General features: G+C 56.3%; 2 protein-coding genes across 3 annotated transcripts; both read right to left on the bottom strand.

The window, feature by feature from the left end:
* Positions 1-164: 164 nt before the first annotated feature.
* Positions 165-9,672, bottom strand: Ankrd39 (ankyrin repeat domain 39). Its single transcript, XM_026414082.2, has 4 exons — positions 9,569-9,672; positions 5,328-5,431; positions 4,157-4,360; positions 165-1,715 (listed from the first exon to the last, which is right to left on the bottom strand). The coding sequence occupies exons 1-4, from the start codon at positions 9,666-9,668 to the stop codon at positions 1,572-1,574; spliced, it is 552 nt and encodes a 183-aa protein (XP_026269867.2). The 5' UTR covers positions 9,669-9,672; the 3' UTR covers positions 165-1,571.
* A 1,953-nt stretch (positions 9,673-11,625) lies between these two features.
* Sema4c (semaphorin 4C) lies at positions 11,626-21,452 on the bottom strand. 2 transcript variants are annotated; one of them, XM_026414068.2, is made up of 15 exons: positions 21,337-21,452; positions 18,805-18,950; positions 17,276-17,424; positions 16,730-16,792; positions 16,487-16,585; positions 16,292-16,388; positions 16,074-16,190; positions 15,833-15,984; positions 15,571-15,746; positions 14,907-15,051; positions 14,589-14,811; positions 14,387-14,499; positions 13,261-13,418; positions 13,102-13,172; positions 11,626-12,980 (listed from the first exon to the last, which is right to left on the bottom strand). In XM_026414068.2, the coding sequence occupies exons 2-15, from the start codon at positions 18,911-18,913 to the stop codon at positions 12,157-12,159; spliced, it is 2,496 nt and encodes an 831-aa protein (XP_026269853.2). In that variant the 5' UTR covers positions 18,914-18,950; positions 21,337-21,452; the 3' UTR covers positions 11,626-12,156. The 2 variants fall into 2 exon arrangements, with proteins under 2 accessions (XP_026269853.2, XP_026269852.2); XM_026414067.2 differs by lacking the exon at positions 21,337-21,452 and adding an exon at positions 20,898-20,947.
* Positions 21,453-21,873: the final 421 nt, after the last annotated feature.

The following is a 21,873-nucleotide window of genomic DNA, read 5'->3' as shown; positions in this document are numbered from 1 at the left end:
CCAGGGCCTTGTACGTGCAGGCCAGCGCCATGGCTCTCTGAAAAGGCCTCTGTAGACAGACATTTTTTTTTTTTAACTTTTATTTATTTTATGTGGTGCTCAGGATCAAACCCAGGGCCTTGCACATGCGAGGCAAGCGCTCTATCACTGAGCCACAACCCCAGACCGAAAGACATCTTTTATCCATGGAGGAATCTCTCTAGGTAGGCACAGAGAAATCAGATTACTGGCCCTGCTCATTTTATTTAAATAGATTTTGCAAAATTGCCATCCACAGTGACTGTACCAGTTCCTATGAACAGATACCAACAAAGACAAGTGATAATATGAAAGAAAATTAAAAAATTAATGTAAGCTGGGTGCAGTGGCGCACACCTGTAATCCTTGTGGTTCTGGAGGCTGAGGCAGGAAGACTGCGAGTTCAAAGCCAGCCTCAGCAACGGTGAGCCACTAAGCGAGACCCTGTCTAAATAAAATACAAAATAGGCTGGCTCAGTTAGTTGAGTGCCCTTGAGTTCAATTCCAGGACCCCCCTCCAAAAAAAAGGCATATCTGCAAAACAGTGTCGATACCAGAATATAAACAACTCCTACGAATATAAAGAAAAAAAAATTGAAGATGCTTGCCTATAATCTCAAAGACCCAGGAGGCTGAGGCAGGAGGGTCACAAGTTCAAGGCCAGCTTCAGCAAATTAGTGAGGCCCCAAGCAACTTAGTGAGACCCTATCTCAAAGTAAAAAAGGGCTGGGGGTGTAGCTCAGGGTAAAGCACCCCTGAGTTCAATCCGCCCCCCCCCCACCAAAAAAAAATTTTTAATGGGCACAGGCAGGCAGTTCAGAGACAGGTGTGCAAGTCTCGCCAGTAATTAGCAACGCAAAACAAAACAGAACCAAGGAGACTTCCTACTCCCTGGATTACCAGGGTCAGTGAAATTGTTTTATAAAAGCCAGTGTGGACAAAGCTTTGGAACTGGGCACTCTTGTAAGTTGTGGGCAGTGTGCCAGATCCTCAGATGCGTCCCCCAGATTCACCTGCTCAGTCCCCAGAGCCACCCTGAGTACGCTCTCCTCTGATCCTCACCTCACAGCCCTGGAAACTGGAGCCACACAGGTAACGTGGCTGGGCCAAGATCCTCAGTGGCTCCATCACCTCGTCAGGTTTTCCTCTAGTATTCACCTGGTTTGGGGGGTTTCATTTTTGAGACAGGGTCTTACCAAGTTGCTGAGGCTGGCCTCCAAGTTGTCCTGTCCCAGCGCCCACGTTGCTGAGGTCACAGGTGAGCAAGCCCCAGCTAGTTCTGTTTTTATATCAAGGTCTTTCATTCTTGGAATTCAGCTTGAATGAGGTAAGGACACGAGTTTATTTGTTTCCAGATGAGTGGCCGTTCATGTGACAGCAACGTAGAATATGCTCCTCTGTCCAGGCGTCCACACTTCTAGCCACACTTCCCCCTGCCACGCGGGCTCTCGGGGTCTCAGCCACAGCTTCCTGCCTGCAGCTGGGTGCTGGGCAAGGCAGGGGCCTGGACAGCTGTCAGTGTCCCTCCAAGGGCGGCCTGATGCAGGGGGGCCTCAGCTGGCCAGCAGGCCACGCAGGTCGCTGTTGCAGGGCAGCAGGTCGCAGGCCAGCCGTGCCTTCCCGTCGCGCACAGCCTTCAGAGCGGGGCTGTGCTGCAGCAGCAGGCAGCAAATGTCCACGTGCCCCTTCTCGGCTGCCTGTGGAGACAGGGGTTTCAGAAGGGCTCCTTGGGCCTGTGCCTGGCTCCACTTCCAGGAGTGTTCCTCACTCCTACAAGGCCTGGAAATGGAGGTGCTGCTGGCTGCAGAGGTCCCTAACTCCCACTACCCAAGGACCTGTATGCGCCCGGTGGGGTGCCCAGCCTGTTATTCTTGCTTCCTTTGCCAAGGCCACTCTTGTTTGGACAGACTTGCTCATTAAGAACAAGAACAGAACCTTGAACCTGCAGGCATCTCCAGCCAGGCGCTGGGAGCCTGGGCAGAGAACATGGACACAGCCCTGCCCAGGAACGGAAATGAGCAGAGAAACGGGGGCCCAGGCCCCACTTTGTCGCGTTCCTCACAACTAAAGCACACAGAGTCACTCCAGGGGAACTGGGCTGCACGAAATAACCACACAAGAGAGGAGATACCTTTTTCTTTGGGGTCCTGTAATGGCTCCTCTGACCTTATGGGTGGGGGGGAGAGAGAGAGAGAGAGAGAGAGGGAGAGGGAGGGGGAGGGAGAGGGAGGGGGAGGGAGAGGGAGGGCGCTGACCACTTTTATTGAGGAGAAGCCATTCAAATGAGGCCAGGGGTCGGTTTCAGGGGATTGAGTCCAGCTTCCTGATGTCTGCTGTCGGCAGGTTGACTGACATCTAGGAAGGCCCCACCCAAAGGCAGAGCAAGAGAAGGGACACACAGAGGGTGTTTCCCAAACAGGGCAAAGGGGTGATATCACAAAGGAGCAGCTGAGGGGAGCTTAATCCATGGGGTGACACACCACGTCTGAAGGTCACTGTGAGATGTCTAGGTCACTGTGAGATGTCATGACGGTCAAAGCCTCTGGCTCCAGGATGGAAGGTCAGAGTGGCTGTCCCCATTTCTCCTTCTTTTCTGAGACAGAAAACCCTGTTCTAAATATCGCTATCTAACCTACCTCCTCCAAAAGACAACAGAGGTCAGTGGTTCACATTAAAGATCTCATTTAGCCTTCACTGACCCTCAGGAACCATGTTCATCCCACTTCACAGAGGAAGAAACATAAGCTGATATAAACTAAGTAACTTGCCCAAGGTCACAGAGCAGCCTGGGACCCCAAGCGGTGGGTCTGGCTTTGGAGTCTGAGCTCTCCCCACTCTACCCCAGGCTGGGGGTGGAACCTGGGGCCTGGGGCCTGTCAGGCAAGTGCTCTGCCACTGAGCTAAATCCCCAACCCCAGTCCTTTTGGTATTTTATTTATAGACAGGGTCACAGTGAGTTGCTTAGGACATCATGAAGTAGCTGAGGCTGGGTGTGAACTTGTGATCCTCCCGTCTCAGCCTCCTGAGTGGTGGGGACTACAGGTGAGCGCCACTGCACCGGTGGGTGACGACAGGGGCTTTTGAGAGGTATCAGAATTAATACTAGCAGCGACCACCATTCCAAATTTGAATCCAAACCTCTGTCTGCAGATGCCCCTGGAGAGCACAGATTGAGGGCTCTGGGCTCTGCTGCCTCAATTTGGGTGGCGCTGTGCCGGGAGCAGCTGTGAGGGGTCCCACCTAACTTTTTTTTTTACGGAAAATGAAGTGCTAATGTTTGCAAAGTCCATTTAAAAAACCACACACCGAACAAAACCAAAAACGTATGTCCATCACCGTCTCTACATACCTACCCCCAGGTTCTCACTGTGGGCGAGGGAAGGGGCAGCGCCGCAGCTGAAGGCGGCCAGCCGTGGGCCACACAGCCAAGCACACCCCAGCAGCGTCCTGCCGAGATGCTCCCTGTGCGTGTGGCAGCAGAACACCTGGGCCACGGCAGCCAGCGCCCATGAGAGGGGCCGAGGCAGGCAGAGCTCAGGACAAGCGGCAGGGGTAGGCGACCCTGGCCAGCCTGGCGGTTTGGCTCTGGACTTGGGAAGAGAGCTTCTGGAGACTGCAAAGAGGGCAGGGCTTGATGAGACTCTTTGGAAACCATTGCTCTGGTGGGAAAACCAGGGTGGAGACAGGAGGTGAATGGGTTCACATCCACGGGCCTCTTGCTGAGACCCCTCTGCAAGACGCACGAGAACTGCCTGGAGGGGCACCCGGAGACCAGGGGCAGACCCTTGGCTTCAGGCTCTTCCCCACAAGAACAGGCGTTTCTGGTCAAAGGAGTTTAATGGCACCACCGTGGCTGTGAGCTGGAAGTGGGCTGCCAAGCAGGGAGGGGGGAGTGTCAGAAAAGCACCCCTCAGGGCTCCACAGGACAGAGAGCTGAGCACCTGGCTCACGTCCGTGGTGTGCACAGGAAAAAGGCTGGGAAATGGTGCTGATCCTTGGGAGTTGGCACACACTGAGGCTTCAGGTGCTCTTCACTTCCTCCTCTACACGTTCCCGTTCCCCATGTTTTCTACCATGAAGATGTCGTTAACCTTTATAATAAGAAAAAGCGAGTTCTACAAGTGGCAGAGGGACGCACCTTGTGAAGACTGGTCATGCCATCGTCGTCCACCAGCTGGGGGTTGGACCCGTGTGCGAGCAGCAGCCGGGCAACCTCAGTGTGCCCACAGTAGCTGGCCCGGTGCAGTGCAGTGGCGCCCCCGTGCGTCTGGGCATCGCACTTGGCCCCGCTCTCCAGCAGGAACTGACAGACAGCATAGTGCCCATTGCGGCTGGCGTAGTGCTGCAAGGACAGAGGCCGTGGCTAGACAGCAGGACCCAGGCAGGTGACAGGGTGGTGGGGGAGACATGGGCTCTGTAGCAACGGGGGCCCAGCTTAGGGACCACCTGCTACTGTGCATCCTAGCATCAGTTTCTCCTACTGGGATAAACATTCCCACCTCATAAGACGGTCATGAAAATAAAATGAAATACCTGATGTAAAGCTCTTATACTAATTAAAACATCCAGGTTCACATGATGCTTAAAAAAGAAACTTTGCAGCTAGATGTGGTGGTGTACACCTGTAATCCTAGTGACTCGGGAGGAGGAGGCAGGAGGATTGTACATTTGAGGCCAGCCTCAGCAATTTAGTGAGGCCCTAAGTGACTTAAGACCCTGGGTCTCAAAATAAAAAAAATTTAAAAAGAAAACTGGAGATATGCTCAGTAGTTAAGCATCCCCAAGTTCAATTCCCAGTACCAAAAAAAAAAAAACAAACAGGAAGCTTTGCTGAAATATAGGGAACATAAAATGTCAGTCACCTTTCCATCACCGTGACAAAGATAATCAGCTTAATAAGGGAAGTCTGGCCTGGGGCAGAGCTCAAGAGTAGAGCATAGGCCTAGCTTGTGTGAGGCCCTGGGTGTGACCCCTGGCCACACAAAAACAGTAACAATAATAATGACAATGACAATGAAACGATTCAGACCGTGGTTGGCTGGCCTGCTGCTTTTGGGCTGGTGGCAGTCAGCACACCATGGGGATGGGTGCAGGCAGGCGAAGACACTTACCTTGTGACCTCTGGAGAAGACAGACAGGAAGGGCACCCCCCATGACCTCACCTCCTTCCCTTGGGCGGCTTCCTACAGGGTCCCCCCCCCAGGAGCACTGAAGGCTGGCCTCTAGGGACACTTAACCACACTGGGGCTGTGAGGATACAAGGTGAACACTGCCCTCCTCTCCTCTGACCGTGCGCTCCTCAGGCTCACCAGGGCAGTGTAGCCAGCAGAGTCGGGCTGGCTGGGGTCTGTGGACTTCTGGATGAAGTGCTTCACTCGGTTCAGGTCTCCATTCAGGGCTGCCGACCAGATTCCTGCAGAAAGACAGCCACGGTCCTAAGCAGGGCAGATGACAGGATTTCTTAGCATTTCCGCTATTTTTTTTTTTTGTACTGGGGATTGAACCCAGAGACACTTAACCACTCAGCCACATCCCCAGCTCTTTTATTTTTATTTTGCTAAGTTTCTTAGGGCCTTGCTAAGTTGCTGAGGCTGGCCTCAAACTTGTGGTCTTCTTGCCTCAGGCTCTTGAGTCTCTGAGGTTACAGGTGTACATCATGATGCCTGGTTGAAACCTGAGACTTTTGAGTGCCGACAGGACATCACAAGTGGAAAATTCTACACATGATTTCACATAATGGTTTGCAGTGAAAACAGGCCTAATGAGAATATTGTATGAAATTACCTTCAGGCTAAAAAGAATACAATTTTTTAAAAAAATTACCTTCAGGGCTATGTGAATAAAGTTTATGTGAAAGAAACATAAGTGGATGTTGTGTTTAGACTTGGATCCCATTCCCCAAATATCTTAAATATTTGCAAATATTCCAAAATCAGAAAAAAAAATCTCAAATCTGCAACACTTCTGGTCCCAAGTATTTGGGATAAGGGATGCTCAACTTGTACTTAATATGTACCTAGTACTGTTGTAGGCACTAGGGGTCAGCTGACAAAATAACCCTAATCCCCCCGACACACAATGGCTTTATGGAACTTTTCTTTCTTCTTTTTTCTTTGGTGGTGGTACTGGAGATTGAACTCAGGGGTGCTCTACTACTGAGCCATACCCCCAGCCCTTTTTAAAATTTTGAAACAGGGCTTCACTATATTGCCCAGGCTAGCCTGGAACATGCAATCCTCCTGCCTCAGCCTCTGGAGTCAATGAGATTACAGGCATGCATGATACTACAGAGTAATTACACTCTAATTAAAGGAGAAAGATGAAAATAATATATGTATATGTATGTTTATATACCTTATATATAGGTATGCATAATCTGCTATACACCTATGTTCAAAAACTATCCATATAATCATGTATATACCTGTTTACCTAGTATTCTGTATACTTGGTAAGTCAGGTTGTGCTAAGTGCTCTGAAGAAGACAGGGAAGGGCTGTATGCAGTGGGTAGGGATGGCCTCTCTGACGAGGTAACACACGAACAAAACAAAGGAAATGAGAAAAGGCATCACTTGAATAGATGCATGAAGAAATAAAAGCAGAAGAAACTCCCTCCCAAAACCAGATACCCTGACCTGTGCAACTTGGAGGTACAGGACCTAAATCTTCATTATTCCCCAAGTTAATTATATTATATATGGGGCTGGGGCTGGGGCTCAGGGGTAGAGCACTTGCCTAGCATGTGTGAGGCACTAGGTTTGATTCTCAGCACTATGTATAAATAAATGAACAAAATAAAGGTACAGCAACAACTAAAGAAACTTTTTAAAAAAGAATATTATATACAGAGGTTTATCAAATTAGTGCACATACAAACGTGGCATATGAACCCCACTATTATGTATATTTATAACGCACCAATTTTAAAAAGTTATAATCTAAGTTGAGTGTGGTGGCACATACCTGTAATCCCAATAACTCAGGAGGCTGAGGCAGGAAGACCAGGAGTTCAAAGCCAGCCTCAGCAACTTCGTAAGGCCCTAAGCAACTTAGTAAGCCCCTGTCTCCACATAAAAATAAAAAGGGCCTGGGAATATAGCTCAGTTGGTAGAGGGCTTGCCTCGCATGCTCAAGGTCCTGGGTCCAAACCCAGCACCACAAAGTAAATAAATAAACAAAAAGGTCTGGAAATGTAGCTCAGTGGTAGAGTGCTCCTGGGTTCAATCTCCAGTATCAAAAAATAAAAATTAAAATAATTAAAATAGAAACAAAAAAATACAGAGAACATTTAAAAGTTATCAAAAAGAAAAGATCATGATGCATCAAAGACCAACAAACAGATTTACAGCAGTCTTAACAACTGTTGCAGATACAAACAGATAAATAATAATATTTCAAAGGACTAAGGGAAAAAACCTAACCTGTCAACCTCGAATTTTATGCATAGCTAAGCTATCACAAGTGCAGGGGAAGGAACAGACAGCATCTTCCCTGAAAAAACTATCAAGCAGCTATTAACTATGTACTTTTGGCGATGCATGGTGGCACACACCTGTAACCCCAGCAGCTCAGGAGGCTGAGACAGGAGGATTGCAAATTCAAAGCCAGCCTCAGCAACTGGGCCAGGCCCTAAGCAACTGAGCAAGACCCCGTCTCTAAATAAACTATAAAAAAGGGCTGGGGTGCTGGGGTTGTGGCTCTGCGATAGAGCGCTTGCCTAGCACGTGTGAGGCCCTGGGTTAGATCTTCAGTACCACATAAAAATAAATAAAATAAAGGTATTATGTCCAACTACAACTAAAAAAGTTTATTTATTTTTAAAAAAAGGGCTGTGGACGTGGCTTAGTAGTTAAGCACCCCTGGGTTCAATCCCCAGTACAAAAAAAAAAAAAAAAAAAAAAGTACTTTTGAAAGAAGAAAAATGAACCCAGGGCTGGGGATGTGGCTCAAGAGGTAGCGCGCTCGCCTAGCGTGGGTGCGGCCCGGGTTCGATCCTCAGCACCACATACCAACAAAGATGTTGTGTGCGCCGAGAACTAAGAAAAAATAAATAAATGTTAAAATTCTCTCTCTCTCTCTGTCCCCCTCTCTCTCACTCTCTCTTTAAAAAAAAAAAAAAAGAAAGAAAAAGAAAGAAAAATGAACCCAAAGAAAAGATACGATTTGAAGGGGGGAAAATTCACACAACAAAATTGATAAAGATTTTATCATTGTGGGAAATAGAAAACAAATGAATAAGCAAAATGATGTCAGGTATCAATAATGCTCTGAGGAGAGCAAGGTGACAGGTGTTTGTTTCAGAGCTACCTAGAGGGGAAGGGCCCTGCCTTGGACAGTACAAGTTTTCTTTCTCAATAGCAGCACTGACCTTCTGGTGGGGAACATTCCTTGTGGTGGGGAGTTGATGTGGGCATCAGGGGATGTATACAGCACCCTTCCATGTAACAACCAAAAAATGTATCAGGAGGTAGAACTGTCCTCTCTTGAGAACCCTAGAATAGAGTGTTCTGGGAGGGCCTCTATGAGGAGGTGACACGGAGCTGCCATAGGAAAACAAAGTACTAGATAGCCTAAATGTTGGAGAAGGTCACTCTAAGGAGATGGGACCGCAAGTGCAATGACCTTCATGGGAAAAGGTCTTGTATCTTTGAGAAACCAAAACAAGAATGGAGGAAAGCAAGGATGGGAACTGAGATGAGTGTGAGAAGTGGAGAAGGTGACATCAGCTCCAGACCTCTGTGGGCCACTATACGGAATCTGGATTTATTCTAAAAGCAACGGGAACTGCAATGATCTGGTTGAGTATTTTCAAAAAGTTTCTCCGCTGCTGGGTGGAGAGGAGAAAACGCTGAAGGAGCACGGGTGGCGGCAGGAGAGGTAGAGGATGCAGCAGGCGCAGGAGCCACTGCCTGGCCATGGGGAAGTATGAATGCATGAGCGGCGGCAGCACCCAGCCACCACCTGGCGACAACGTTATTATGACTGCAGAACCTGCCTCTTCCAGGTGACACAGCACGCAGCACAGTGGTTCTGAACAGAAGAGGGACCTCGGCTCCCAGCCTTCCTTACTAGCAGCATGATCTCTGGACCATCTGGGACCGGTAGGTGGGGACGTGGCCACCCGCCTCGCGCTCTTTGCCACGGCAGGAGCTTCTACACCGGCCGGCACGGCACGCTCGCCGGCTCAACAGGGCCAAATCCCCTCGCCGCGCGGCCCAGGCCTGATGCCCCATGCCCTCCAGGTGGGCACGATACCCCAGCAGAAGACTCTGGTCCTCTAACCCCTGAGCGACTGTCTCTCTCAGGTGAGGAGCCAGGCCTTGCCATGCCACTTGGGAAAGTTATGGAAACCAATGCCTCGGACTCCCCGGCTCCACGCGAGACCAGGTGTCCAGGGACGCGCCCGCGCCGGGGTCTGCAGTTCCCAGCAGCGCGGGGGCTGTGCGCCTGTCGCCCTGCAGCCCTTTGGCACCAGGCCCAGGAGCGCGGGGCTCGGTCCTTTGCCCCGTATCCGTGCCGGCGGACTCTGGGGCCGCGCGGCCGCCTCACCCCTCTCGAAGTCCATCTCCTCCAGCGTCTGCTGCACGCCGGGCACCGCCACCGGACGTGAGCAGCAGTGTGAGTCCGCGAAGGGCCGCGGTGCCGCCATCCCAGCCTCGCTGGTCGCCAGCCAGGCCTCAGTGAGCCAGGAGGGCGGACGCAGTGCCCACCCCGCCACCCCAATCTGACCAATCGGCGCCAGCGACTGTCTCCAGAGTCCCGTCCCTCTCCAGAGCTGACCAATGCAGTGTCTAGGCCTTTGCTCAAGAACCAATGCGGAGGCGGGGCGGGACTTGCTGCGCCGGGCCGCGCTCCGACGCCGCCGCGCGAGGGCGCGCGAGGCTAAGCGGTGGGCGGCGGAGTGGCGGTCTCGGGTCCGGGGCTGGACGCCAAGGGAGTGCCGGACGCCGCGGGGAGGGCGGGCAGTGCTGCCGCGCCTTGTAGGGTATGGGGACCAGGCAGCTGGCCCCCGCCAGCAGCTTTTGTCACGTTCTCCAGAACCCAGCCCTTTAGAGGCCTCGCCAGCTCTTTCCGTTACTGCCCTCCACCCACCCAGATCCCCACGGTAGCGGTCATCGGGAGCGCTCCGCGGTCCTTCACGCCTCCTTCCCCGCACCACCCAATGCAAGCCGACCATGGGCGGCGCAGTGGCCGCCCGAAAGGCCCCGGATTCCGCCCCCCTTCCTTAAAAGTCTATTAGGGAGCGGGTGACAACATGTTCTGCGCCTGGGTGCAGCCACGAGGGCAGGGCAGGGCAGGCCAGGGCCTCAGTTTCTTTCAGTCACCCCCACCTGAAGTGGAACCCGGCAGTGCTGTACCACCTAGCTGCACCTCCAGTCCTAAATATTTTTAAACAGGGTCTCCCGGGCTGGCCTACAACCTGCGAGAATGCCACCTGTCTTTTGAGTAGCTGGGATTGTGACCCTGAAATCAATCCTCGTGTGTCCCTCAAGAGATCCTCTGGGCTGTCATCGGCAGACCATGTGCTGAGTGTAGCACGCTTCTGATCTGGCCTTCTCAACCCACGCTCGAGGAGACCCAGGGCGCCAGCCTGATCAAGCAGTCAGGTGTGTAGGGAGACCTCGTTTGCACTGCCTTTCCACTGCCTCTGCTCCTGGGCGTGAGCTCGTGGTGTCTAAACCCGTCAGGAGCACTCAGAAATGAATCCAAGCTAGGGCCTGTTGTTTGTCTCATGGAACATCTGGACCCTGTACCACCCTCTCACCAAGAGAAGGGCTTGGAACACACTGGGTGGCAGGAGGGGAAGTTCCTTCCCTACATGGTTGGGGCACTGAAGACTTGGCATTCTTGCATCTCTCCTCCCTGATCCATCCTCTTGCAAGCAACCACTGTCCACACACCCTTAGGCTGCTTCTAGGACTCCTCCTTCAGCCCCCTGACTCCCACTCACCCTCCCCAGAGTTCTGGGAAGGCAGGCCCCTCCCCACCCCTGCCCTGACTTCTCCCTTTGGCCAGGAGCCAAGCCTGGCTCCCGAGGGGCTGTGGCCCTGGTCTCTTTCCCAGCCCTGTAGGCACCACTGTGGGAAAACACTGGAGTCTGGGCTGTCCCCTCTGGCAAAGGACACAGGCAAAAGGGCCCACGGAAAGGGCAGATGCCCTGGGACTGTGGTGGGAAGCCCCATCCAGCCTGGATCTTTCCCTCTTGGTACCCTGATAGATGGGCTTTGGCCCAAATGTCTTATCCCTGTCACAGCTTTATTTTCTCCATTTTATTTGTCAATATAAAAATATTCAAATATTTACAACAAATAAATACGTGGGGACACAATAAGTTACACTGTTAGGAGAGCCCTCTTCCCAGGGCTGGGAGAGGATATGCCAGTATCCACAGCATGCCCACCCTCTCCATTCCCTCCCTCATACCTTTCCCAGCCCTGTTTGGTAAGAAGACAAGTATAAAATACCACGGAACCCGCGGCCAAGTGGGAGGCCCCGCCCACCCTTCCCCCCAAACACACAGGAGGCTCCATCTCCCTCCCCCCACCCTGAAAACATTCACAGCCCTAGAAGCAGGACTAGGCCCACCCCTGAGCCCTGCACTCCCCCCAAAGGGGTACAGCACCCTGCCCACCCCACCCCAATATGTACATCACTGCCCACACTCGGGGCAGGTGGGGGTAGGAGAGGCAAAGTGATTCGACCCCTTCCCCTTCATAGCTCCAAAGACTCACCAGGAGGAACCCAGGCCAAGGGAAGACTGACAGAAACAGGAAGGCTACGCCACACACACACACACACACACACACACACACACACGCACACGCACACGCACACCACACAAATGCACACAAACGCACACACATCTTGAAACTTCTGCCTTGAAACATTTTGGCTGCTGGGGTCCCACGTGTCCAAGATTCACAGAAGAGGAGGAGCCTCCTGTGCGGCTGGTGCCCTGGTGAGCCACGCAAGTGGCAGTGCCCATGCTGAGCAGGTCCTCATGGCCGGGCGAGTGCTGGGCAGCGCCTGTCCCAGGCAGAGCAGGTGCCCGTGCCATGTCCCTGAGGTAGCTGGTGCCTGTGCAAATGTAGGCGTTTCGCCTCCCCCGCCCCCGCCGATGCGGTGGGCAGCTCCCCTCATACCGAGGACTCCTCGGGGTTGGAGTCGGGCAGCGGCTGGCGCTGCTGCAGTTTGCGCCGCAGTTCGTCAGCCAGCTCAGGCAGGGGATGCCCTCCCCGGTCCTCCCCTCCTAACTGCAAGCGCACATAACCGTTGGCATTTGAGTTCCGCCCGCCCCCCAGGTGAAGCCTGGTTGGAGAAGGCAGGGGCTGGCCTGGGATGCCAGGAGGTGGAGATGGGGGCCCCCCTCCGGGCTGGCACCGGGCGTGTCCAGGCACAATCTTGAGGGAGCCATCTGAGTAGTAGTAGCCAACGGGATCCCAAAGTTTCTCATCTGTTTCAGGGCCGGGCCGAAAAGGGGGACTGGTGGGTTCTTTGGGCAGCTCCAGGGGGTATACCAGGGTCCTCTCAGCTGCCTTGGCGCCTTTTTCCAGCTCTTCCCGCAGCCGCCGGCGCAGGGACAAAACCAGAAGCAGCAGCACCAGGCACACGGCCCCCAGGGCCACCACAGCCAGCCACACTAGCCCCAGGTTTTCCAAGGGAGCCCGGGCCTCCAGGGTCACTGCGGGGCCCGCCACCACAGCCACAAGGTAGCCTTCAGCAGCCAGCCGTGCCCCCTGCTCCTCTGAAAAGCAGTGGTAGGTCCCAGCATGGCGGGGCTGGGCGGCCATCACCACCAGGGCCTGGAGTCGGGCATCGTAGAGGAAGGAGCCGGGCTGTTCTGCAGGCAGGTCCCGGCCCGCAAAGGTCCAGCGGGCGTGGGCCAGGTTGGAGGAGAGGCGACAGGGCAGCACCAGGTCCGTGCCTGCTACCACTGTGATGTTCTTGGGTGTGAGCCTGGCTGCAGCAGCAGAGAGAGAAGGGAGCAGGGTCAGTGCAAGAGACCCAGGGCAGGGGGACGCAGAAACCCCAGCTGAGGTCCAGGGCCCATCCCAAGGGGACAGGGCCAGGAAAGAGCTCACCTTTCTTACTGCCACGAAGGTCACAAAAGGCCGAGGTGTCCGAGATGGTCATGTGCTGAACCAGCAGAGATCTGGCAGAAGCAGGGGGTGTCAGTAGCCTGGCTCCAACACTGTGCCCACCCACCTTCCTGATCCCAGCCCTCACAGAGCCCAACTCACCCAGAGTGGCTGGCTACAGACACACAGCGGCTGGTGTTGACGCTCCAGGCACAATAGGGGTCCCGGGCGAGGACACAGTCTGCACAGAAGCGGTACTTCACACAGTCTGCCAGGGGCAGCTGGACCAGCTGAGAGCGGGAGCCCGCAAAGAGCAGCTTCTGTAGGAGAAGAAGCATGAGAGGGTCCCCAGGGCCAGACACAGCATAGGGTGGCTCAGACCCCAAGAAGCATAAGCAGGAGAGGTGATCAGATGAGGATAAGGCAGAACGACAGCCCTCCAGAGAGGACCCAAGGCATAAAGAACACAGAGGTTTCCTGCCAGCCAGCACAATCCTAAGCACCTTATGGTGGACATGACCTTATTAGGGCCAACAGACACGTGAGCCTGAGAGGTGTGATATCTCCCTCTCTCTCTCTCTTGATTCTCTCTCTCTCTCTCTCTCACACACATACACACACACACACACACACACACTGCAAGAAACATGTTCCTCCAGCTCCATCAGCTCTTACAATAGCACCAGTGCAGCATAAGGTGTTTTCCTCTGTTTGAATGGTAACTGCCAATCTGAGTGTTTACACAACCCCACACTCTCTTTCTGCCATTATTCCATGTGCTGGGCACAATTTTAAGTCACAATAGCTGGCAAAAGGCAAACAAATCAGCATCGAGAGGGTGCTGCAAATGTGCCAGAAAGTTTTGCATGAGGGTTAAAGAAAAGGCCAACACTTTGGGGTACAGGGAGGGGAAGCAGAGGGTCAGGCCCACAGCATCACTGGAGACTGGGCGGAAAGCAACCCTGGGAGGCCGCTGTAAACATGTCAAAGCTGGGAGGCCTAGCCAGTCGGGAAGGATCAGAGGGGAGGTTGTAGGCAAAGCCACAGCCCAACATGGAGGCACCTGAAGAAAATTCGAGCACAGGTGTCAGGCCTGGTCCCGGGAATTCAGCCCTGCAGGGACCCTGCATACATAATGCCCCTGCAGAGCACCAGAACCATTCACACGTGCCCTGACTTCCTGGGCTTGCCGGGGTTGACTGGGCTGTGCTGCGCTGGCCAACCATGCCAACCTGACTAGGGATGGTGGAGTGGTGCGATGACAGTGGCGTGAGGCCTGACTTGCTACCTTGCTTGGTGACAGCACCAGACTTTCCACTGGCTCCTGGTCAAACACTTGCAGCTCCTCAATTAGGTGGACCCAGGTCCCCAGGTTCACAGCCTTGAGCAGCCAGCCATCTCCTGCGGAAGTTTGGAGGACAAGAGGTCAATGACAGGGAATGAGGCTCTTGGGCGTCTCCCTGCCCCAGGCACGCCCGGCATCTGCCTACCTGTGCCAATGAACAGCACTGTATAGGTGGCTCCGTCAAGTCCTGTAATGCGGTCAGCCACCAAGTGGGTGAAGTTGGTGTTCTTCTTCACGAGCAGGGGCCGGCCCCACCGAGGTGCCACCTGGTCCTCCATCAGTGGGTGCTTCTTGATGAAGTTGAGGGTGTTGTCAGGCAGCTCCAGAGAACTAGTGTAGCCATGGCGACGGTGCCAGTTGTTGATGCACTGGTGGAGGCAGGGGTGTGGGCAGGGGAGCGATCAGCTGGGTGGGAGGCCATTGGAACTGACAGAGGGAGTGCATCTCCACCCTGGGGACTCACCGAGCCAGGCCGGGGGCTGGGTATTGGGTCAGTGTAGCGACCCCACTTCTGTGCTTGCTCACGGTACTCCTTGTAGGGACCCTCAAACACCCGTTGGATCTCTTCCAACTGGTACTCACAGACTGCAGACACGTCCATATCACCCCTATTGCAGTGAGAGAGGGACCGCAAGGGTCAGGTCCAGTGCCTGCCTTACTATCTCCCCCCAGCTATGAGGATAGCAGGAAAGCAGGCGTTAGCACAAAGTGCTCTTGGGAACAAGAATATACCAGCAGTCCACTCTAAAGTGCCACCAGGCCAGGGCCTTGCTCACCTCACCCAGAGGACTCTAAAAAGGGGCAAGTATGAGCCAGGCTCAGTGGCGCACGCCTGCATCAAAGCCAGCTTCAGCAAAAGCGAGGCCCTAAGCAACTCAGTGAGACCCTGTCTCTAAATAAAATACAAAATAGGGCTGGGGATGTGGCTCAGTGGTCGAATGCCCCTGAGTCCAATCCCCAGTACAAAAAAAAGCGGGGGAGGGGGGACCAGGCAAGTACTCAGTGTTCCAGACACTGACCACCTGGATGTTCCCCAGAGGACAGCCTGGTGTAGGCCCTCCCACCCACACAGTCCCTAACCTGAACACCTAGTACTCCCAACTCCACAGGATTCCCAGCCAACTCACCATCGTGCTCGAAAAACACCGAAGAAGGTAGTATTGTGCCAGGAGGCGCCCTGCAGGGTGTGCACAGCCCACAGCTGGTTGAAATAGAGCTGCCAGTCGGGCGCCAAGCACCCCAGCCGCGCCTTCAGGAACGTGGTCCACTTCTTCTGCAGTGTGCGCGCGCCCCCCATGTCGCCCTGGCAGATGGCAAGGGGACGCAGTGGGTCAGCCCCTGCAGCGCCAGCAGGGCTCCCGGGGCCCATGCCGAGGGGCTACTGAGTACCTTGCAAACGCGGGCAACTCGGGCCACCACCTGCTCGGCATAGCAGTCGTACTCCACAGCCCGCTCGCTGAAGAAGAAGTACACCTTGTCGTCATCCCCGGTGAAGCTCCCCACGCTCTCAGGGACGTAGGCAGAGGCGACAAAGTGGGGCTCTGTGGCAAGGCAAGGAGGGTCAGCCGTGGGGTGCTGGGGCCCTCACAGGCCTCCGGCCCTGGGCTTCCCCAGCCCACACCCTGCTCACCGTTGAGCCAAAAGGCCAGGTATTCTGTCTTCATGGGATGGTGGGGCCCCATGTTCCGTAGGATGACAGGCTCGGTGCCCAGGAAGTTGTTGAGGGTGGCTGAGTACAGCTCGCCATCTGCAGAAGATGGAGGATCAGCCACACCAGAAACAAGCCGGAGACACTCCAGAGTGTGCCAAGTCCCAGGGGACTCACCCAGTATGGGGGCAGCCACTCACCCACAAGGAGGCCAGTGTGGCCCTTAGCTGGGTCATAGGGACACTTCCCCTTCCCATCATCAAACTCTCCACGCTCCAAAGTGAAGGTGAGAATGTCCTAGGGATAGAGGGATCCAGTCAGGAGGACAGGCAACAAGGGCAGGGCCTTCTACTGGAGGCCAGGGCAGAGGGCAGCCAGGGAGGGGCAGCACTCACAATGTAGGCGCACTTGGGCTGAAAGGCGTAGGTACCACAGACGTACAGGTGGGAGGCGTTGTAGGGCTGCAGGAAGCGGATGAAGTTGAAGCACTCCGTCTGCGGGGGAGAGGGGTCAGTCAGTGACAGTTGGGGGTGTGGGGCCACTAGTGCCAGGGTGGAGAGACGTCACCCTGGTGCAACAGAAGCGCAAGAAACAGTGCCCTGTGAGGTCCAGCAGGTGGGCTGTGCCTGAGCACCCACCTGGTTGCTCTTGCCTTTCTGGGTACACTCGATCTTCTTCTCAGCTGGTGCCTCCCAAGAGATCTAGGGAACAGGGGGGGCAATGTCACAGGCACAGGCTGAGCATGAGGATACGCTGTGTGAAAACTTGGTTCCCATTCTCTGGGGGCTTCTTTCAGTAGAGGAGAAGCTCCTACCCACCAGCCAGGGGCCCTGGCACTTATCATCCCAGTCACTCAGGAGGCTAAGGCAGGAGTATTGCAAGTTCAAGGCCAGCCCCAGAAACTTAGTAAGACCCTGTCTCTAAATAAACTTTAAAAAGGGACCGGGGATATAGCTCAGAGTTGTGCCTCTGGGTTTAATCTCAAGTACGTGTGTGTTGAGAGGGGAGTCCCAAACCACCCCACTATGGCAGAACCCAATAAGTGCCACAGAAAGGAGCAGAGAACTTGCTGATTCTAAAGGAGGATGGGCAGGCCTGGGGGCTGAGGGGCAGCCTGCAATGCAAGCTCCTCCGCATCCTGTCCTGTCACCCCACCCGCGTGCCTCCCCTGCCCCACCTCTCACCACGCCTTGCAGCTCCAGAGCCTCCATGCTGAAGGCAAACAGGGCCTCTCGGGCCCCCACATACAGGAGTCCGGAATGCTCAGTCAGAGTCAGCGTCAGAAAGTCCTGGATGCCCGTTTGGGAGAACCGCCTTACCACTGTGGCCAGATCTGCAGGGACAAGGACAAGGCCAGAGTGAGCAGGATGCTCACTGGGGTTCCAGTCTTGCCTTGTCCAATGGTCTTTTGGGCCCAACCACCCTGGTTCCCCACATGAGAGACACATGCAGATGGCAGCCACGCCCCTGGCTAGCAATAAAGGACATTTTCTGAATAGCCTTTGGCTTTGACGGCTCCACCCAGGCCTCCCCGGCCTTCCTCAGCCCGGGAAGAGGCAAATCTGGGCTGGTAAGGAGGAAGGAAGGACACTTCAGCCACAGCTTCCGGCCAGAGGAAGCCATCAGACTGATGGTTCTCCCTGTCAGGGTCAGCGGCACCTCCAGCTGCAGAGCTGGGCACCCCCCTCCGTTTCCTTGTCTTCTGCTTCCTCCTTTGTTCTGATGCCTGCACCAGGGTCCAGCCAGGCCCTGCAGCCAGTCTAGCAGGGCAAGAGATATAGAAGAGTCGTGGGCTGTATCAGGAAACCCTTCACTCCAGGCTGCCAGAGATGCAAGCATAGCTGGCCTGGGACAGGCAGGGCTGGCAGGAGGGGAAGGGGAAGGAGTTGGCACTGGGAGGTCAGAGATGACACTGAGGCTTGAGCCTGGGAACCTCTGCTGCCATTCAGCATGCACAGGGTATGTCACCATTTATCCAGTATACGACCCCTACAGCAGTCCCCTAAATAGCTGGCCCCCTGCCCTGAAGGTCCCCCCAAACCAGCCCGAGTCTTTGGCTGACACAGGTTGGCAAAGGAGGGCTTCTTTAGTAGTGGAGTGCAGCCTGTGGGAGGTGAGCTCATCCCAGGTCCCCAGAGTGCAGGGATGATACAAACACCTGACATCACCTCTTCACACAGGTGTGTGTGCACAAGGAGACTGCCAGGTCTGCCCTGTCCTCCCTGAATGTGAGCACATGCACTTATGCATACCCATCAAGGTGCCACCAGACAGTATGCGTGTGGGCAGCAGGAGGGTCTATAGGGGTGGATAAGGGGCTTCTGGGTACAGAGAACTAGAAAGGCTGGGGGGACAGCCTCTGGCTAACTCCTGTCCTGGTTCTGATTCCTCCCTAGGCTTCCAGCAGCAGTGATTCACGAGGCAAGCATAGAGAGCAGACATTGCTCTCACTTGCACACCAGGCCAGCAAAATCTGGGTTGGGGGGCTGGTAAAAATTCTCCCAGCGCCATCCTAAGTGTCAGAAAGGGGCACCTAGGATGCATCCCAGGTCCAGACCAATACTTAGTTCTGGGTCGCTGGGTCCAGTTACATTTCTGAGAAACTGGCACCAAACACATCAGAATAAACCAACCACAGGCTTAGAGGCAATTCCTAGGCAGCCTGTCCCCTGCCTCCCTCCCCCAGTCTTTCTGTCCGACTTGAAGCACTCACCCCCAGAAGGCACTGTCTTCCTGGGCACGAGATTCCACCACACCTCAGCCCCAATGCCCAGGCCCCACAGCCCTGCTGCCAGCAGCCAGACAGCCCAGTGTGGGGCCATGGTGCACGCCCCAGCTCTAAGCTCCAGACCAGCAGCCCTGCCGAGGGAAAAGAAATGGTCAGCATGGCCAGAGAAAACAACTTGGAAGGGGGCCACACCAAGAACACACAGGACACCTGACAGGAACTCCCGGCCCCTCTCTTATGAGGGGAACCTAGCTCCCCACAGCTGGCCTCTAACCCCTCAGTGACCCAGCAGTCTCCCTGGGGGAGACAGGGGGGAGGTGAATCAGCTGGAGGCATGGACAAATATCAAAAAGCCCCCTAAGGCTTCCAGGCCCTCCCTAGCCCTCTCAAAAGGAAGTTAGTTTAGAAAAATAAAAAAAGAGGGACACCCACCACACACATACAGACCTAAGAGGTTTGAGAGTTTCTTAAAATAGCCTCAAGGAGCAGGACCTGCATCCACTGAGCTCCAGCCAGCCCCAACCCAATTCTGGGAGGCAAACCCCTTGGCGGAGTGAGGGGACAAGTGGTGGGGCAGGGGGTTGGCAAACCTTCCCACCCAGGGGACTAGGTGCAGCAGGCTGCGTGCCTAGGTCCTGGACATGGCCTGTCCCCTCCCCCAGCGCAGACAATAGCCGGGCAGAGCCCAAAACCCCGTTCCACATCGACAGGGACAGAGTGGGAGTGGGGCCGGGAGCCGCAGGGGCCCAGCTTCCCGAGGCCCCTTTGTTGCCCAAGAGGGAGGCAGGAAGTGGGTGGGATGGGCGTGGAAATGACCAGGGCCTCATCCTGTTCCTTGCTTGGCCTCCTAGGAGACACTAGCCCTCGGGCTGAGGGACGACAGGGGTACAGTGCCAGTTCTGGTCAAAGCCTGGATCTCCCCGCAGCGCTGGCAGGCGGGGGCGGGGAAGCATAAAGGAGCTGGGGAGCCCAAGAGGGTTCCTCCAGGACCAAGGGGGATGCACGCCTCCGGCCGGCGCCCCGGCGCCCCGGCGCTCCCTGGGGTGTGACGAACCTCTCCAACTCGGGGATTGCGCCCAGGGGTCCCTGCTCTAAGCAGACCATCGGTACTTATTTCCACTGCTTCTGTTCCCCCTACCCCGTACCGGGTACAGAGACAGAAGCTGGGGACTCGCTCACCCCAAAACAAAGGGTCCCCGCCAAGACCCCGTCCCGGGTCCCCCGGTTCTCCCCTCCCCCAGCTCGGGGGATTTGAATGCAAACAAAGCGGCAGCGCTGGGAGCATGGTGGAGCCTGGCCTACGGACGCCCTCTGTCGGCCCAGATCCCCAGCGCGGGAAGGGCGGGGGGGGGGAATAGGGCTGCGTTCGCCCCCGACAGTTCCTCCAACACACCCCCAGCCTCTGTGCCCCTTACCCAGGCTCGGGCAGGACCCAGTGACGTGCCCCGAAAATCTACGCGCGCAGCGGAGCCCCCACCCCAGGCTCCTCCCAGGGCAAGACACCCACCGCCCAGGGGTGGAGGGGCGTGGGGTCCGGGCTGTGCGCTCGACACCCTTGCCCACCCCGAGCGGCCGGCCGGGACGGCGGCGCCCCAGCCGGGAACAGAGCGGCCGCGCTGGAGACGGGGGCCTGGCTTTCCAGGGCAACCCGCCTCCTCGGCGGGGCGGGCGGGCAGGCAGGGGGCCGCGGCAGGGAAATCCGATCCCACAACATCGGCCACGGTCCAAGCCCGCCCCAAACTTTCCGTCGGGGGTGGAGGAGCCGGGAGCAGCTGGGGAGCCTGGCGGGGATCCCGGCCCCGCGCGGACAGCCCGAGGGTCTCCCACTCCCCTGCCCGGCCCGCCCCTCCTGCCCCTGAGGCAGCGGGCACTGCTCGCCCCGCTCCTCAGCGCCGGCGAAGCAGCCTGCGGGAGCCGAGGGAAGGACCCCGGGCGGACAGCTGTCTCGGCCGCCGCCCCTCCCTGCGCCCCCAGACGCTGTCCCTCGCGCGCGCGGCAGCCCAAGTCCGAGAAGGGGGACAAAGCGACGGCTCCGGGGCCCCACGGCTCCGGCTCCGCGCAAGCCCGGCCTCACTCACCTCTCGCACGCAGCTCGAATCCCTGGGCGCCGCCCTCGCGTTCGGCTCCGACCGCGGCCCGCCCCTAACCCCGCGCGCTCCCGCCGCCCGCCTCCGCGGCCCCTCTGCCACCGCCCCGAGTCCGGGCTCCGCTCCGCGCCCCTGGGCTCGGGCTCGGGCTCGGCGCTCCGCCGCCGGGGCCGGCTCTTTCTCCGCCGCGGCCGCCGCTCTCCGCCCCCTCCCCTGACGTCAGGCGGGGGGGTCGGGCGGGGGCGGGACGCCGAGGCCGGCGCGGGAGGGGGCTGCGACCCGCCGGCCCAGCTGCCCTGGGCTCCAGGGCTCGGACCCCTGCGCGTCAGGGTGCTCAGCCGCCCCAGGCCTGGGAGTCGTGATCTGCGCCACGGCGCCTGGAGGTGGCGGGGAGGGACTCCGGGCATTGCCACTGGAGAATCGGACTCACCTGGCCTTTCCCAAGTGTCCCCCGAAGACCTGCGGCGGGTTGGGCTCGGGAATGGGGCTGAGGTGCGCCTCACTCTCCAGTTACCAACTCAGGAGAGCCACTTCAGGGCGCGAATTCCAGGAACGCGCGCCGGAGGAAACCCAGGGCTTCTCTTGGGGGAGGACCAGAGCGGTCTGGTTTTTGGCCCCCAATTCTTCCTGGTTTCTGGTCCCAACGCCCACTGGCCCCTGCCCTCGGACTGGAATGATCCTCACAGACCCAGTCCGTCCCTTGTTTCTTAGCCTCCCGGCAGAGCCTACCCCCAGGAAATGACTCCTTCTGGTGCCACTGGAAGGCAGATTAACAAGTGGCACGAGCCCTGATGTTCAGATGAAAGGGGCTGAGGAGCCACGCTGAGCAGCACCACCACCTTCAGAACCGCCAACCCCCGCCCACAGCCGCTCACTCCTCCAAGTAACTTGTAGCTCCGGCCTCCTGGGCGGTGCTGCCTGGCAAGTCCTCCTTCCTGCCAGCTGGTCCTCGGAGTTGGGCAGGTGG

The sequence above is a fragment of the Urocitellus parryii genome, assembly GCF_045843805.1.
Source record: "Urocitellus parryii isolate mUroPar1 chromosome 12 unlocalized genomic scaffold, mUroPar1.hap1 SUPER_12_unloc_3, whole genome shotgun sequence".
Lineage (NCBI taxonomy): Eukaryota > Metazoa > Chordata > Mammalia > Rodentia > Sciuridae > Urocitellus > Urocitellus parryii.
This window is presented reverse-complemented; position numbering and strand designations above follow the sequence as displayed.